The following is a 17,881-nucleotide window of genomic DNA, read 5'->3' on the forward strand; positions in this document are numbered from 1 at the left end:
CTCCCAGCCTCATGTGACCATGGCTCCACTAAAGCAGGTGTCCCCACCCAGGGCACAGCCCCCGACATCCGTCACTGTCAGCAGGGGAAGACTTGTTAAACACACACATAATGGCCAAGTCTAAAAACGCTCAAAGTATCACCCTGTTTTTTCATTTCAGGCAAGAATTTATGTCTTTGATGATAGCTACAAATGATTTTAAATGACTTTAATTCCACAGTAAAGAAATGTGATCAGCAGCTAAAAGCAGAATCATAGAGTACTACTCCATAATGTGAATCAGCATGGCATTTGCTGAGTACTCTCCCAGGACAGGAGAGAAATATGTTCCCCATGTTTCGTGCCTCAGTCTCTGTCTCTGTTAGCTGTTGGCTTGCGTTTTTAACTTCCTGTTTTATTTGAGCTTTAAAAAATTAGAGATGAGCTTAATGTTAATCCTGACTGCCTGTGAGTATGCATTTGGGTCCTCATTCACCTACATATGACAAGATGTTAATCCTGTCAGCAGTCTGGATTCCTCCATATGGAAGCCACAGTGTTGTGAAACTGAAAGAAACTGCAGGGGCCTAACCAGCTTGGAAATTTTCTTGAACAGTGTTTTGGTACAAGGTTTTTGTGTCATTGTGACCAAAGAAATTAATTGTACCATGACAGCACCTGATATCTCTGGCTGGAGCCTTTATAAGAACTCTAGTAAGAGGAGAAGGGCAGCAGAGGATGTGATGATGCCATTCCAGTGGTCCACTATGATCCTGGTGCCAATGGTATGGTGACAGCCTTCTCTAATCAAGAGTACAAAGCATGTATGTGGAATTGTCATAATTTGGTAGGTTGGGCTGGGTTTGGTTCACTTTCTCTCAGGTGGTTAACTCTTCACTCTCAGGTGAAGTTGCTGGTTGGACTTGGCTGACCACATCAGCCCAGCGTGCAGGAGTTCTGACCAAACTGGTCAGTTTCAGGTATGAAGCAATGGTAAATAGACTGGTTCTTACGTTATATTTGTCTATGCCTAAGAGCTTTCTATCTGACATTTACATTCACATTCAGTATCTTGCCCAAGGCGCTTTCAATATAGACTGGAGCAGCCAGGGAAACCTCCAAACCACCAACCTTCTGATTAGTAGATCACCTGCTCTACCTCCCAAACTACATCCCAAACGAAGAATATATCTGGGCAAAAAAGTGCACCGTTCTTCGCCAGAAAGTCATCGCTGCTACGGTGACAAACTCCCACGGTTAATTCCTTGTCTCAAAGTTATTCGTGCCTGGAATCTGCCTTGAAAATCTGTCTGCTCAAGTCACTCTTGCCTGTGGATGACACGAGCATCGCTCCATTGCATTGAGCCGGTGAATCTTGTAAAGGAAGGAACTCACCGGCTCAAAACCTGCCTGCCCGCTCTTCACCTGTACCGCCCCACCTTGGTAACCCAGCTGAGCTCCTATTTATCTCTGTAGAAGGTAAGACAATCTTAAAAAATTTAGATGACCTTATGCTATGTACTCACCACCCATATATGAGTATTAGCATTCTCTCTCATCTCTAATAGACCTACAGTATGTGTCATATCTTATTCAACCCAAAACACCTTTTAAATGTGCACACAGTTACCTAAGTCTGCTCACTAAGTCCGGTTTATATCTAATGATGATATTCTGGCCATTTTATTAGCTAGTAAAGACCGGGATGAGACAAAACACCCAGCATGAGGGGTCCACAAGCTGGTGTACTCCTAGTGCCAGTCCCAAGCCTGGACGAATGGGAAGATTGTATCAGGAAGGGCATCTGGAGTAAATTATGGTAAATTATGCAGATCCATCTGCTGTGATGACCCCTTGGGAAATAAGGGAGCAGCTGAAAGTACTTTACCTTTATTTGGGGAAGACACACAATTATATAGCTACTTGATATTATACAACCCCCTCTAATCAAATTTCCCTGTTATTACAAACAAAATATTATGAGACATAACAAGATTGAACGAGTGGTTCCTAGGAGCTCTGTAATCCTTAACAGCAAATAATCTAAAATGACATACTTTCTATCTTAATTTTGTGTCTTCACATCCATCTAGAGACGGCATCCATCTAATTTATCTGCATCCATCTGTGTGATGTTTGATGATGTCAAGCCACAATTACACACAGCAACACTGCTGTGACTACAAAAAGAACAAAAGAACCCACACTTCGTTTTGTTTCAATGAATTATTGAGCAGGCATGCTGGACGCTGATGCACGGGCCCATCTGCAAATCAATGCATCCTGTTTTTCGCTCTCATTTTATTCTTAAAGTTCTGACTGATGCTCAGAGTTCCAAGTAATGATATGTAACCCCACTGTTATCTTTGCCTGCCTGGTTTGCCAGACAAGTGCATCACACAGGTTAAATAGCTTTCACCTCACCTTGTCTGCAATGTGTCACAGTTGTGCTCTAACTTTGTTAACATGTTCTTGCATAGCCTGGACAATAAATTATAGAATTCCTTTATTTTAAAAAAACAAGCAGTGAGTTTCATCTGAAAAGCTGGTTTTAGGGCAAATTAAGACTGTCAATATATAAGACTGTCTTGATAAATAAATTCATTTAACACACTGTACGATCCTTAGTATGTGCAGAAAATTGAATTCCATGGAAGAAGCTTCATTGCCTTCTCTTGGCAGCCTGCCACGTCCTGTTCGGTGATATTAGGTTTCTTCTGAGGAAAACTCCACAGGATACCTAAGCTGTTATGGTGTAATGATGGAGAGATCCCTGTGTTTAAAAGGAGTGACTACGACTGGCTATGACTATAGCCACCTTTAACAAGGTCACCTATAATGTATTTTTTTTAACCCAGCCTCATATTGGTGTGCATTAGCCACACCTCTGCCACACTGGGCTGGCGCACTGCAATGTAGTGCAGGGCTGTAGGGTGGAATCATGACATCCTTGCTTACGATGCAAGAACATTTTTGAAAAGTAAATGTTGCAGCAGTCAGCCCGCTTGTCATGTCACTGTGCCTCATTCATCTCTCCTCTGTCAGCTGATGTGTTTACAAGCAGGCAGTGCTATTACTCTCACCGGACGATGGCTGTGCATCGCTGACGACGGCAAGCCTCGTTTTCTGCTCGTCACAGCAGAGAGACAGAGATCTGACCGCTGCCTCATTAGCTGAAATGTAGGGAGGAAAACCCCACTCCTGCATTTACACCTCCACTCTGCTTTTTTTGATCTCAAGCTTGTTTTTTCACGTGAACACTTAACTGAGATTAATTGTCTAAAATATCATGCAAACACAACAATTACCCTAATTAGATTAAACTCCATATCTGTGCAAACACAACCTGATTAACACAGCGAGACAGCTATTAAGCAACAGCACAAAAATAAGATCTTATTGTGGCATTTATTCAGGCTTTAGGAGAAAATGTTTCTGTTTCTTGTTCAGAGAACGCACATGCACACGTGAATATATATATATATATATATATATATATATATATATATATATATATATATATATATATAAGCTGCAACCACCAAGTACCTGCAGAGGGTCAGGCAAGTCCTGAGGAGTCAGCTGAATAGTAAGAACAAGATCCGGGCCATCAACACGTACGCCCTGCCCGTGATCAGGTACCCTGCTGGGGTAATAGGCTGGCCAAAGGAGGAGATAGAAGCCACTGACATAAAGACAAGAAAGCTCCTTACCATGCATGGAGGGTTTCACCCCAAGTCCAGCACCCTGAGGCTGTACGCTAAGCGGAAGGAAGGGGGCCGGGGACTGGTGAGTGTCAGCACCACATTCCAGGATGAGACAATGAACATCCAAGAATACATTGGGAAGATGGCCCCAACTGACCGAGTGCTCAGTGAATACCTCAGGCAGCAGAAACCCAAGAAAGAGGAGGGAGACGAGGAACCATCAAGGAAGGACAGGCCCCTGCACGGTATGTACCACCGGCAGATAGAGGAGGTGGCTGATATCCAGAAATCCTACCAGTGGCTGGACAAAGCTGGACTGAAAGACAGCACAGAGGCACTAATCATGGCAGCACAAGAACAAGCTCTGAGCACAAGATCCATAGAGGCTGGGGTCTATCACACCAGGCAAGACCCCAGGTGCAGGCTGTGTAAAGATGCCCCAGAGACAATCCAACACATAACAGCAGGGTGCAAGATGCTAGCAGGCAAGGCATACATGGAACGCCATAACCAAGTGGCCGGCATAGTGTACAGGAACATCTGTGCCGAGTATAACCTGGAAGTCCCGAGGTCAAAATGGGAGATGCCCCCAAGGGTGGTGGAGAATGACCGAGCTAAGATCCTGTGGGACTTCCAGATACAGACGGACAAAATGGTGGTGGCTAACCGACCGGACATAGTGGTGGTAGACAAACAGAAGAAGGCGGCTGTAGTGATCGATGTAGCGGTTCCGAATGACAGCAATATCAGGAAGAAGGAACACGAGAAGCTGGAGAAATACCAAGGGCTCAGAGAAGAGCTCGAGAGGATGTGGAGGGTGAAGGTAACGGTGGTCCCCGTGGTAATCGGAGCACTAGGTGCGGTGACTCCCAAGCTAGGCGAGTGGCTCCAGCAGATCCCGGGAACAACATCGGAGATCTCTGTCCAGAAGAGCGCAGTCCTGGGAACAGCTAAGATACTGTGCAGGACCCTCAAGCTCCCAGGCCTCTGGTAGAGGACCCGAGCTTGAAGGATAAACCGCCCGCAGGGGCGTGCTGGGTGTTATAAATGGTATATGTTTTTTTTCTGCATTATTGTAGGATCTTTACCTTACAATGTAAAGAACCTTTAAGTGACTGTTGTGATTTGGTGCTGTGTAAATAAAACTGAATTAAATCCTTTAAGTCTTTAAAGGATTTAATTCAGTTTTAAAGACCCAAATAACTAATCTGATTAGGTCTTTAGGTGAAGCTAGCGTATAAGAAGTGTAAGTAGAGAGAGAAGAGTATCATGTAGGGCACTCTTTTAAAGGGTCATACTGTAGAACATAGAAGAGCTCTAATCAGGCAAATGCTTCTATAAATGGATCAAGTTGGGTCTTTAACATCAACTTTTTAAATTGCTAATTATAGCTGACTTGTAATTTAACTTTGGAAACACATTTTCTGCGCAACAATACAACCGAAGAAAAGACCACAAAAAAATCAATATGGTGGTCAACTCAGGACTAATTGCAATGTTTCAAGACTTTTGGAAGAGCCCCCACTGAACGGAAAGCTATCCTGCTCTTTTCCAACTCCAGATTTTTATTCTTTAATCGAGCAGCTTTGCATGACTCACAGGTCAACTAATCCTTACTTATCTCACACCGGGACTTGGTGCAGCCCCTGAGTTAATCCTCTGTCTGAAACAAGTTATTTTAGTTCCCTTTCCCCTCCCTTTAATCCAACTTTCTTCTCAGTAGCTGCCCCTCAGTCGCTGTGAACCTGAGATGACTATATTAAAGATATCCTCTGTCAGTGACATCTTACTTAGAGTAGAAAAAAGCCTGAGGATTTAGTGTTGTCTGAAGCCTCAGCTTTCGACTCACAGGTATCACAGCCTTTGTACTATTTTGGGGTTTTTTAAATAGTCCTCTATTTGAGGCTTTTCTGTTTTTCAGGTTTGTGGAGTTTTGCTTTTTAGTTTTGGGTAGTTTGAGGCTTAGACACATATTTTAAGTCCCTTTGCAAGGTTTCTAAGGTCCCTGCATTTTCTTTATTCTAGTGATAAATATTGCTCCCTCATTGTTCCCTGACTTCTTGTTAGGTTTTTTAAAAACTCAGGTCAGTGTTACTTTTGGTTACTGTTTCTGTTTTACATTAGAGGTTAGTTTTCTGTTGTTTGCTGTGTTAGTTTTGCTTCCTCTCAGTACTCCAGATTCCCTAATTGCTCTCGGTTTCTGTTAATTACGTTCGTCTTTACCTCATTTCTCCTGTTTGTCACCCCCCAATCAGTCCTCAGTGTATTATCTTGTAACAAGACCAAGAGCCATGTTCTAATGTTGCTTCAGTCTCATCTGAACACATCCAAACTGTACAAATGAACTGAAGAAGTGAAATACAGCCAACAACCCAACTGTCAGTGGACAAGCCACAACAAACAAAGGCTTAAAATTTTGAATACTGACAAAAAAAGTTGTCTGCTTCTGTTGAGTCCAGCTGATCACAAGCTTCCCACAAGCTCAATAGAAGAAACTGAAAAAGATGATACTATTCCAAAGGAATATAGAAAACTGTGTTAAGAATCCCAGGTGCTACTTTGTTTGGATTCATTGAAAGCCAGTTCTTTTATTTATTTATTTTTTACTGATATGCAATTCACAGCACAAACAGCATCAATATAAAGCCCACATTGCACTCGGTTGCATCGATTTTCATAGCAGCATGGTCTGATTGCCTCCCTGCGGTCAAGGTTACGTAAGACAAGCTATGATGAACAGGAATGAAGGAAATTCTGTCAGACTGCATTGATCTGCCATACTGCAATTACATGAGAAATCTGCAAAAATCCTTGTTTTTAAATGTGGTTTCTGATTACTGAATAAGAAAACCAGCACACCACTGAATACAAATGAGGTTAATTAGTACTGTAATGATCAGTAGAAATGCAGCTATTGCCAAGCTTCACTTTGCAGAAGCACTGTTGAGTTGGTGCTCTGGGAAAACGCAGCTTTTCAGTCACCATTTACAAGAACAGTTGGACACAGCTGCACAGGGTTAAAATAGATGCAGAGATGAAGCTGCAGTTCTGTGTTTTGCTTGGAGAAGGACAGCATGCAATGCTGATGCTAGATCAAAAAGGATTCTGAGCTACTCTAGCTTTTGATCCTTTCACATTGCCTTTTATATTATGACAAATTCATAATACATCTGGGCATCATAACTACAACTGACACACTGAAATAATTAGTTCAGCACATGTGCAAATAATCACTTTGGGCACATTTTGTTTCTATCCAAACTATGGTTATCTCAGGCAATTTTAGCTCTGAGAACCACCATGCCACTGTGCTACCCCTTGCAATAGTATAAAACATGTGCATATTGTTTGCAAATTAATATGTAAGTTACCCACATGCCCAATTTGTTATATATTCAAAGTGGGTTAAGCATTTAACCATGTTTGAAGCTGACCTGTGTTCAAGCAGATTGTACCTGGAAAAATAGTGAGCAGGAGGAAGATATAAAGAGAAGGAAAGCAATGAAATAAAAAAAAAGAAGCAGAGGGCAGATGGTGTGAAAGAGGAGAGGAAAAGGGGATGGAGGGTTAGAGGGAGATATCAGAGACCGGTCTTTCTTGTTACTGTTCTTTTTCTCAAAGAAATAAAACAGCAGGTACAGCCAACGTCTTTTGGTTACAGTTTTTTACAGACGCTAGGACACATTTCTCAATACTTAGGTCACTTTTGCAAAACACTTCACACAATCCTCCTAACTGACTGTCAGCTTGGCAAAGCAGTTCATTTCACATTCAAAATGCACTACAACTACCAAAACACTTCATTCAGGTCTCAAATAAACTCATTCTTCCAGAACACTAGCAAAGGTTGACAGGCGACAAACACACTTTGTCACCCACAAAACAATGACCTAAAAAACACTAACAACATGTAGCATTACACAGTGTTTACTTGTGTAAAACAAGGACACATCTCTGTTTATAATTTCAATATATGTTACTGGAATGAATCAGACATCATGCAGAATTCGTTAATATTTGTTTATGTATTTTTTATTTTTTTGCACTAAGTAATCCCAAAATACAAGAATTTGTATACACACCATCCACTGATACACATACAATAGTAATGCTAATCTACTCGGTCTCCTCCATTTGGCCACAGGTTCTCATCCACATCACATCTTATGTCATCTAGGGCAACACACCTAGGAAAGAATCTTCTGGCATGGCAGAATTGAAGGAGTTGAAAAATTGAAGGAGTAACACCTGTGTAGATGTTCATCTACAATGAGAATCAGCTGTGGCTGGTTAAACTGCATTTTTAGTTTTAAAATATGTTTCAATAAAATATTGCTGTTGAATTTTGCTGTCTTTTCAAGTTTTGCATTGTGTTATTGTTTTGGCCATAAGTTTAACAGTTTTGAAAACAGTATGTAAGCACATGCAAAATGTCCTGTACGTACAAAGATTTTTGGCAGTTGTTGTGTCTGAGTGAGAAGATAATTCATGAAATTTGAGAGATGTAGTCATTGAATGCATTTTGTGCCAAAACAATGATAACTGGTCCTCAGTTTAGCCCACATAGACTTCTGTTGTGCTCACTGTGTGAGGAGTTTTGCAAACGTGACCTAAGTATTGAGAAATGTGTCCTAGCGTCTGTAAAAACTGTAATGAACTACTGAATTTTGAAACCTATGTTAGTCAAAGTAGAAAAAAAATCTTGCCTTTGATTCTTAACCTTAACTTTAACCACAGTCACTGCTAGATCAAGTGAGAGCACTCAGCGATAATAACTTGCTTCTTTACCAAACAGCAGTCAGCTCTGTTAACTGGTTTATCCATGACAACAGGAGATTTAATCAAAATGTTAAGATTGTAGGTTAACAGCTTAACCACAGTTAAGACCTTTGACTGGAGTCTGGCCAACAGAAGGATTTTAAGTGACGTAAAAGCTTAAGGAAACTGTTTCTTAATTTGTCATCAGAATGGAGTGAGGAGAAAAAAAGCGCTGCCCAGACGTAGTTAATCTGTGTTTGTTATGTCTGGAAAGTCATCCATTTATCTTGCCATCAACACATTGGCATCTTAGCTAGCTAGGACCTAGAGATTAGGTACAACCTTGGAAAAGTAACTAAGCAAATGTAGATAACAAATTTACAAATTTTACAGCAATGTTGATAGGAATCTTTGCTTAGTACACTACAAGTAAAGTTTCTGCTTCTACATTTTTAGCTCGTAGACTAGCTTAATCTAGATAATTTGAAACACTTCATAATATTACTAAGTGAGTGCTGACTTTATGGCGATTTAATGCTTTAGCTGGCACAATTATTATTACTACTACTGGTAATATTAATCTAACTATAATGATTGCATGGAACTATTTAACAATCTATATGTTTGTGTGTGTGTGTGTGTGTGTGTGTGTGTGTGTGTGTGTGTGTGTGTGTGTGTGTGTGTGTGTGTGTGTGTGTGTGTGTGTAGCAGTCACCAAAATTTGTATCCACAAAGGAATTTTGTTCCCCAGGGAAGCGTTTTGCTAGTAATGATAATATCAATATTGCATTTCAACGTCTCTAACATCTGTTTTTAGACATGTAATATTGCATTTCTTAAAACATTTTTTTTTTAAATAAGATTGCAAAAAGCCATTAAGATTGAGATCTTTTTTCAAGGAGAAAAGGTTTGGGACAAACTTGACAGATAAGGATCTGCAAACCTAAAACTGTTTTACTTTAAAAAGGGCTGGTAGTTTCATACTTTTTGGAGCTTATTCCACTTGTAAGCAGTTTAGTAAGTCGAGGCTATTTTAAAAAGGGACAGCTCTTAAAATGAACCTGTATTAAAATTAGTCTGTTTAAGGGTAACAAGAGCAGTACAGGGTAATAAATAAATATCATACTACTCCCTTAGCATTAATAATTGCATCCCAAGTTGCTATGACACAGTGAGTTATATGCAGTAAAGTATGTGGATGTGATGGCTAATAATGAGCGTCTATAGCTGCTGTGCAGGATTATTCTCATACAAATGCTTTTGACCTGGATGGAAAATGCCAAGGTTGTATGTACAACTCTGCCTGCTGCTGAACATAAATACCATTACAGTTTTTTCTGATTGCTTAAGCACATTTTTTGTAACTATTGGCTAATTTTGCAAAACTCTTCACACAAATAAGAAAACCTGTCACCCAATAATCAAAACATTGTAGTTCTCTTGCAAAAGTGAACACAGCTAGACTAACTCTTCACACCTTCGTAAAAGTGGTGTTTCCGTATCAAACAGTACACACAAGCCATCATCTACTAAGCACACAATGCGCCAACTGCACACTGATGGTATGAATACAAAACACATCTGGCTTTTGCTTTCTCTGTGCACAAGGTAGGCTATGTCAGTTTGAGCTCATACTTCTGTCATAGATCCATAAGCATAGAGGGATCCAAACTTCAAGTACTGGTGTTTATTCAAACACATCAAAACAAACACAAGTGTTTATTTCCAAGTATAGGATTATTTGCAATCGCCATAATGACTATATGGGTTACTTGGTCTGCAGTGAACATGCTTCCTCTGCCCCAGCATCTGGTCATCTAGCAATTCTGTAAAGTAACAATTTCAGTATTTTCACATCAATGGTATTGGTGTGTTTCTCATTGGCATATGGCAGTGCTACAAATCTTTGTGCGAAGTGACTGTACTAACCGATTCTCATTTCAAGATGTCCCTATGGTACTTGCTACAGTGTAGCGGCTCGAGTTAGGCTGGACCCGTTGGCCAGCTACCCTCAGGGTCACTCCACGGTTGATTACATGGTCCACTATTGTAGCTCTGATGTCATCAGCAATTCTATTTCTTACTCTTCCTACCCTTCCTCTCCCCCCTCCTCATTTTCCTCTCCCCCCTCCTCATCTTCCTCTTGCTCCTCCTTGTCCTTGTCGTCCTCTTCATCCTACTTCTTCACCTCCACGTCCTCTTCCTCGGCCTCCTCTTCTTCTCACTCTTTCTGCTCCCTCCATTGTACTCCGCACACACAGCTTACCTGTATTATAGTGCTTAGGCAGATTGCAAAGTGAACGAATTATCTAAAAAAGTTTTCACATGTGAAAGTGTGCCAGACAGTTGGCAAATTAGTGTTAATGATAGCCATACATGTGTATACTTTTGCTAGGAGTGTGTTGGAAATTTGGTAATTGAGTGTTGTGCAGTGAATTGTGCCTACAGTTTTGCAAAGTGTGTGTTACAAAATTGCAAACTGAGTGCAAAGCAGTTTTTGTGCTTTTAGTTTTGCAAACTCAGTGAGTGGTTTTGCTATAAGTCTGAATAGTTTTAGAGATTGTGCTACAGGAATCACAGTTAGGGTTTAAGCATTCAGAAAAAACTGTAAATATCGTTGATGTCAGTTCAAACTTCCATTACTAGATCAGGTCTGACTTAACTATGTCACAGTAACCTCACCAAGTTCACCTAGCCCCATATTAAAGAGTTGGTGAAACTGCTGACAATTTATCAGTCGTCCACAGTAATAGGATCTATAGTATACTACGAGGCTTTGACAGAATTGAATGCAAATTCTTCTTTAATCTACATATTAACGTTTCTTTCTTTTAAAACCAGGCTTATCGTCCAGGCAAAATAACCTCATTCATGCTCAAATCTTTAAAGTTTAATTGAAAAAAATACTTTTTTGACTATGAGAAAGCTGATAGAGGTACATTTGCATCTTCTAACAACTGTGATCAACCAACATGGTCTCACTCCCAAAGCATAACATTTTACACTAGGTGACAAATTGTCGGTATATTGCGCTTCCGGGTTCCCAACACGTCCCTATATTACAAGATCAGAAAAATGAGGAAACATGAGAACCATTTGGAATGAATCTACACATGTAAGTTCGTTTTACTTAAATCGCTTTGAAAAACACTATCTAACGTCATTAAAGTACTGGTTAAGGCTGGGGATAAGGTTAGGGTTAGGGATAAGGTTATGGTTAGGGCTGGAATACATGGCTGGAACGTGTATTACCGTGGGAGCGTCATTCTACTGGATGTCATCCATCACCCAGCGCGTAGCATAAGAGCGTGGAAGGTCACCTTTTGCGTTCCTTAGAAACGCCTCGGGACTTGAGAAATCGTCAGTATATTACGCCTCGGGAGTGAGAACGGGCTGGATCAACACCTTGAGAGCCTTTTTTATCCAAGAATTCCAACAGGGTGCAAAATGTCATAAACACAATGGCTTACCACCAAATAAGTGAGTGGATTATCTGCCAGCTGTCATAGGTAGGTTAAATATTAGCTTTAACTTATGAGCTTATTCATAAGTTAAAGACCTCAAAATCGTTTCCTGTATTGCCGCGAGTTGGCACAGAAACACAACCACCCAAACACATGCGGTAGGGGAGCAGATAATCCACTGGCATCGGCAATAAACACGCCACTGTTGTGTAAACCACGGCTCTGACTTCCACCTGAACTTGACTGATTTGTTTCCAGCTCGAATGCCAAACTTCCAGACCAACTCCTTATGTAAGCAGCTCTAACCTTGAAGAGGAGGTTAGTGGGACACCTGTGGGTGAACCCTTTCCTCTAGTGCTGACCATCAAAGCAGAGATGTACATCAGATGATGTAATAGAAGCCTCGTAGCGGTGTGGTGGGCTTTGAGTACGTGTGTCTGTGTGTGCGTGCATGTGGGAGGACTGGTGGGCTTTGTGTGTTTTTTGTGTGTCTATGTGATGGGTGGGTGGACAGAAGAACGAGAGGTAAAGTGTGAGAATTTGAAAACACTCTGTAAATTAGCAACAATTTAAGTCAGAAGCAAATAAGAAATACGCACTCCGACATCTGAAACATTAAATTATTATTAATAAAAATCAAAAACAGAACAACAAAGAATTTGTATTCTTGTCCCTCGCTATAAGAAAACCAAAATGTCTGCCAGAATAAAATCTGACCCACTCGAGAAAGATTTAACATATAAACTATAACTAATATTTAAAATGTACTCATTTGTAGGCTAAAATTTCACAATAGGACAGCTTATGCCCTCTATAATATGATATTACTTTTGTAGCACCAGCTTTGTCTTAAAGAAATAATATGTCTTCTTTTTTTAATTTCTACCCTACTAATACAATATTAAATAACAAACCCCAACCCCGCCCCCACAAACACACCCACAAATATATTACACAACAGCTTTTACAGGCTGACGAGTCCCATTATGTGACAGAGCAGAGCTTGCAGTCACTAAATGAAATGGTCTTCCAGGGAGATGTGGGTGATTTGGGGGTCTCTGTTCCCATCAGTCACATTGTCGAACACAATGTCCTAAACACAATGACGACAACAGAAGAAGAAAAAGAACATTGACTCACAGCTGCATAATCAAGTAGAGGTGGTCGGGGCTCTCGTAGATGTCTTCCAGTGCCACAATGTTCTCATGCTTGATCCTGCAAAACAAAGACAAAGCAATCAGTAAAGATTTGTTTTTTTGAATCTGTTTTTTTAAAGTTTCTGCCACAGCCACAGTCCAGACTAATGCTCCAACTGTCTTTTGTACACCTTAATATTCTGAGTTGTACATTGTTAACACTTTATGTCTCAACCAACAAAAAAGTGTCACCTCACGATCCATTTCTTAGCTGCTCTGAAGCTACTGATTGAATTAAACAATGAGTTTTAATGAGCCTCCCACATGCCCATCTATACTATCGCAAAGTAATAAAGTCATAGACAGGAAGTTAAATGACAGTAAAGTTCCTGATTTCTCAGTACTGATTATAGAAATTTCAGTTTTTAGTCATGTTAAACACTTGTTGAAACTTATTTTTCATATATTAAGATGATTTTGGACATCCTTGCAAAATACTATAATAAATAATATATATTGTGTATATATGTTGTGTATTTTGTAAAGAATATGAACATACACATGCTGGTAACCATTAGTTACATCTTACTAGTACAGGGTTAGACCCACTTTTACCTTTTGTACTGCCATAATTCTATATATTACAATCCCAACAAAGGCCTGTAGTCATTCAACACGAAGTGTTTTCTTGTCTTCTTCTGAAATGTAGTTGGCTGTAAGTATTAAAAACTGGAATTACTTTATTTCTTTGCTTGCCCTGTCTCCCTCCCCTCATCCACAACCGGCTACAGCAGATGGCTGCTTTTTCCTGTTAAAAGGGAGTTTTTCCTTCCCACTGTTGCCAAGTGCCTTCTCACAGGAGGTTGTCAAATTGTTGGGGTTTTGTTTGCATTACTTTAAGGTCTTTACCTTACAAAATAAAGTGCCTTGAGGTGCCTTGAGTAGCGATTTGCCACTAACTAACTAACTAAGGTACAGAAAAAAATACAGCTGAAGGCAAAGGGGGTTTGGTTGGACCTTACTGAAGAGATTTACTGAAAAGGTATTAAACCAATAAGAATCACACTGAATTATAGGGCATTAAACAATTTATATTTAACTTTATACAGTGTGCATGTTTATCACAATCCTAACTAATCCAAGGCAGCTACCATGTTTTCTCTGCCTCATCCATACTCGCAGCAACCAGTGAAGACTGTGGTGTACACAACTCCAGAAAAATAAATAGCAATTGTACATTGAATTTAGATCCTTTTGTAATTGCAAAAATCAAGAAAAAGTTATTTTACTCTGATGCCAGCACAAACTTTTCACAGAAATCGAACCAACAATCTATTTCAACCAAAACCTCTTCACACTTTCCCATCACAATTTCTGCTCATTTTTTTTGCTTCTCTGCTGATTTCTCCATGGTTACAGCAGCATGATGGGGTGTTTCCCTTCTTCCGTGTGTGTGTGTGCGTGTTTGTGTGTGTTTGTCAGTGTGTAGCTGTCTGTTTGTTATCCTAATATGCCGTGCCTAGTGGAAACACGACTAATTTTGTGTGCGTGGTTGCAGGTTAATCATCTTTTGCACAGTAAACAGAGGTAATCCCCCCTGGCCTAACTCAGGCATATACACACAGAGGCGCACACAGCAGGTGTGCAGGTAAACATCTAACACCTATTAAAGAGCGTATGATCGCAGCGGCAGCAGGTATGAATCACAGAGCTGAGACGTGACTCATACTCATGCTCATACAAGTACTGGTTGAAAAGGGGTAATGTGTGTGTGAGCGTGTGTGTGTGTGTGCCCTGTCAAGGATAATGAACGGCTGACAGGAAAAGCCTGAGTGTAATGGCAGAGCAGATCCGGAGCGCATTCAGAAAAACCCTCTTTTTGCATTAAATGCCTGGTGTGGCAGTTAGTTGTTCTCATTCATGGATTTCTCCTGCATGTATCTCCTGTTACTGCTGCACATAGACTGGGTAAATAACGGGATTGTGTCATTCAGACACAGGCCTCTTCGACATTAACGCTTCCTCATGCCTTCATGCCGACATCCCCGCAACGGTGATGTGAGAGCCACGTTTGCCACACGTGCAAAAGACTCAACATTTGATCGTTAATTAATTAATTTTTCTCTGGCAATGTCACAAACAGCAAGGTTTGCGTGCTTGTGTCTTTGTGTTTGCTGCAGTGTGAGTTTCAAAGCATTGTGCCCTACCCCTAGCACATAGACACTAAGAAATTGATCTCTCTTCTGCAAAAAGCACGGCGCGCATCAGAGGCAAATATAGGAATCTTACAGCAGATTATAAAACAGAGTTAGTAAGATAGTGAGACAGGTGACCAGATTGCTCATTCAGATGTTAAAAGACACCTTCAGATGTGAGATCTGTACATATTTTAAAATATATTAATATATTTTTAAAAACAAGATTAAAACAAAATTAAGTAGATAATTGCATCTGTGCTTTTTGTCCAGATCAGCACGGGCTTGGAGAAGGCATTTGACTACATCCCTCGTAGGATCTTGTTCAGCAGGAGTATGGGGTACGTGGCTCATTGCTATGGGCTATGTGGTCCAGTGAGAGCTTGGTTCATATTGATGGATCCCCTCCCCTGTGGGTGGTGGACTCTACTGGTGCTTGTTATTGATTCTGTTCATGTTCACAACTTTCAATGGGCAGAATTTCTAGATATAGCCAAGTGTGGTCTCAGGATCTCATCTTTGCTGTTTGTAGATGATGTGATTCTGTTCGCTTCATCAGACATACAGCTCGTACTGTGGCTGCTCGCCAAAGTGTGTGAAGCAGAGAGAATGAGAATTGGCACCTTAAAGTCCGAGACCATAGTTCTCAGCTGGAAAAGGGTGGCGTGCCAACTCTATGGCAGCAATAAGCTGCTGTCACAAGTGGAAGACTTTAGGTAGCTCAGTGTCTTTTTCATGAATTAGGGGAGACTGAAATGTGAGACACGAATATGACAGATGGATTGGTGTGTCGTCTGTGATGCATATGCAAAGCTGTTCATTTACCGGTTGATCTACACTAAGAAGTCTGGTGGAACGTGACGACTTCACTTCTTGTTGACAAGAGCTGTCTGATGGCAGGTAAAATGGTGCATGTGGTTTTCTCTGGAAAAAATCAGAGGTGGGACTCAAAGAAGCTGCTGTGAATGACATATTTTGCCTAAGCTCACCCAGAACACAGAAGTGTTTCAGCATGCGCTGAGGTGCTTGCAAGAAAAGTTGTGCTACTGAAGATAAGTATTTGACGAAACAAGATGATGCTTTTGTTAGCGCTTGGGGTCAGATTTACAGTTCTTTCCACCGTCTGCTGCCACCAAAATCTCTGAAACTTGCCATAACCTGATCCAGCAGATTTCCCTCCAAAGCTAAATTGGTGTCTCTGCCCTGCACAAGACTGCTTGAGACAGAATCTGCTCACTGATGCTCTCTAACATGCACTGAAATTACGCTCATTTGTCTAAATGGATGTCTGCTCTCTCCCTCGTGGATCCAATTTGCATTTTCTCTAATGTTAACAGTGAAACCAAATTACCAAAGTTATTGCATTTAATGGCATAATAATTGCTGCAGCACTTTGATTTTTCTGTGTAACTGTAAGATCACTTGTTTGTCTGTAGGGTGAAACAGACGAAGACTTCTCTTTCTTGATCATTTGAAATGATAACTTTGGTGTCTCTGTGATGTAGTGCTTAAAAACATTCACCTTTAATGTGTAAGATCTGTGATTTGAGACCAGGCGGTGAAACAAAGCCAGCCGAAGGCGGTCACAAACCAGCATGCTCTTAGTGTTGGTGTCAAGCCCAGACGAGGAGGGTTGCTTTAGGAAGGGGATCCGTTATAAAATCTGTATTAAATCAACATGTGGATCCATCTTCTGTAGCAACCCCTTAGGGAAATAAGTGAGCAGCTGAAAGAACCATGTCATTTGAAATGATTATTTTAACAGTTTGCAATGGGAAGCACACATTTCTTTTTGAGCTTTTCCTCATTTTCTGACATATACTGTTGTAGTGAATGCTCAGTAAGTTTTAAACACTGAGGTCAGTGCATGTATAACTAATTCCCATAAATGGTAAATGGATTGGTTTTTATATAGTGCTTTTTACTCTAATAATAAATGGACTGGTTCTTATAAAGCACTTCTATACTCTAACAAGCTGCAATGAGTCTGAATAAGTCTTCAATGAACAGAGCTCGAAGGGCCACGGCTGCCAACTGGTTGTATTCTGGGTATATTCCTATAGATCTATTATTAATACTAGTCTTTTGTCTGGTCAAGTACCTAAGGAGTTTAAGCATGCAGTCATACATTTACTTAAGAAACCAGGCTTAGACAGTTCAGTCATATCAAATTTTAGACCCATCTCTAAGCTTCCCTTTCTTAGTAAGATTCTGGAAAGGAATGTTTATACTCAGTTGATGGACTATTTGAATGACTCTCAATTGTCAGAAATCTTTCAGTCCGGCTATAAGCCATTTCACGGTACGGAGACAGCCCTCGTAAAAGTTATGAATGACATTCTGATAGCGACAGACTGTGGTAAATATGCAGTGCTGGTCCTGTTGGACATGACCGCTGCATTCGAAACAGTGGATCACGATTTGCTGATCTCCCGCTTACAGCACTGTGTGGGAATTTCTGGTTCGGCACTTTTGTGGTTAAAGTCCTATCTTTCAAATAGGACCTTTTGTGTTAAGTTGGGGTGGGCTTCATCCTCTGTGGCCCCTCTGCTTTGGGGTGTGCCACAGGGACCTATTCTTGGGCCATTATTGGTCTAAGGAGCTTGGAAAGAAAAGCATCTGGATTTCTTTGAGTTGCTTGA

General features: G+C 40.6%; 1 protein-coding gene across 1 annotated transcript in view; it reads right to left on the bottom strand.

Moving 5' to 3' along the window:
• Positions 1 to 17,881, bottom strand: part of camk1da (calcium/calmodulin-dependent protein kinase 1Da) — a 69,851-nt gene that overhangs the window by 16,133 nt on the left and 35,837 nt on the right. The window contains exon 3 of the mRNA XM_082511113.1: positions 13,049 to 13,123. Coding sequence (XP_082367239.1) covers positions 13,049 to 13,123 — 75 coding nt within the window. The remainder of the gene's footprint in view (positions 1 to 13,048; positions 13,124 to 17,881) is intronic.

Source organism: Aulonocara stuartgranti (assembly GCF_965226115.1).
Source record: "Aulonocara stuartgranti genome assembly, chromosome: 17".
In the NCBI taxonomy this organism is placed as follows: domain Eukaryota; kingdom Metazoa; phylum Chordata; class Actinopteri; order Cichliformes; family Cichlidae; genus Aulonocara; species Aulonocara stuartgranti.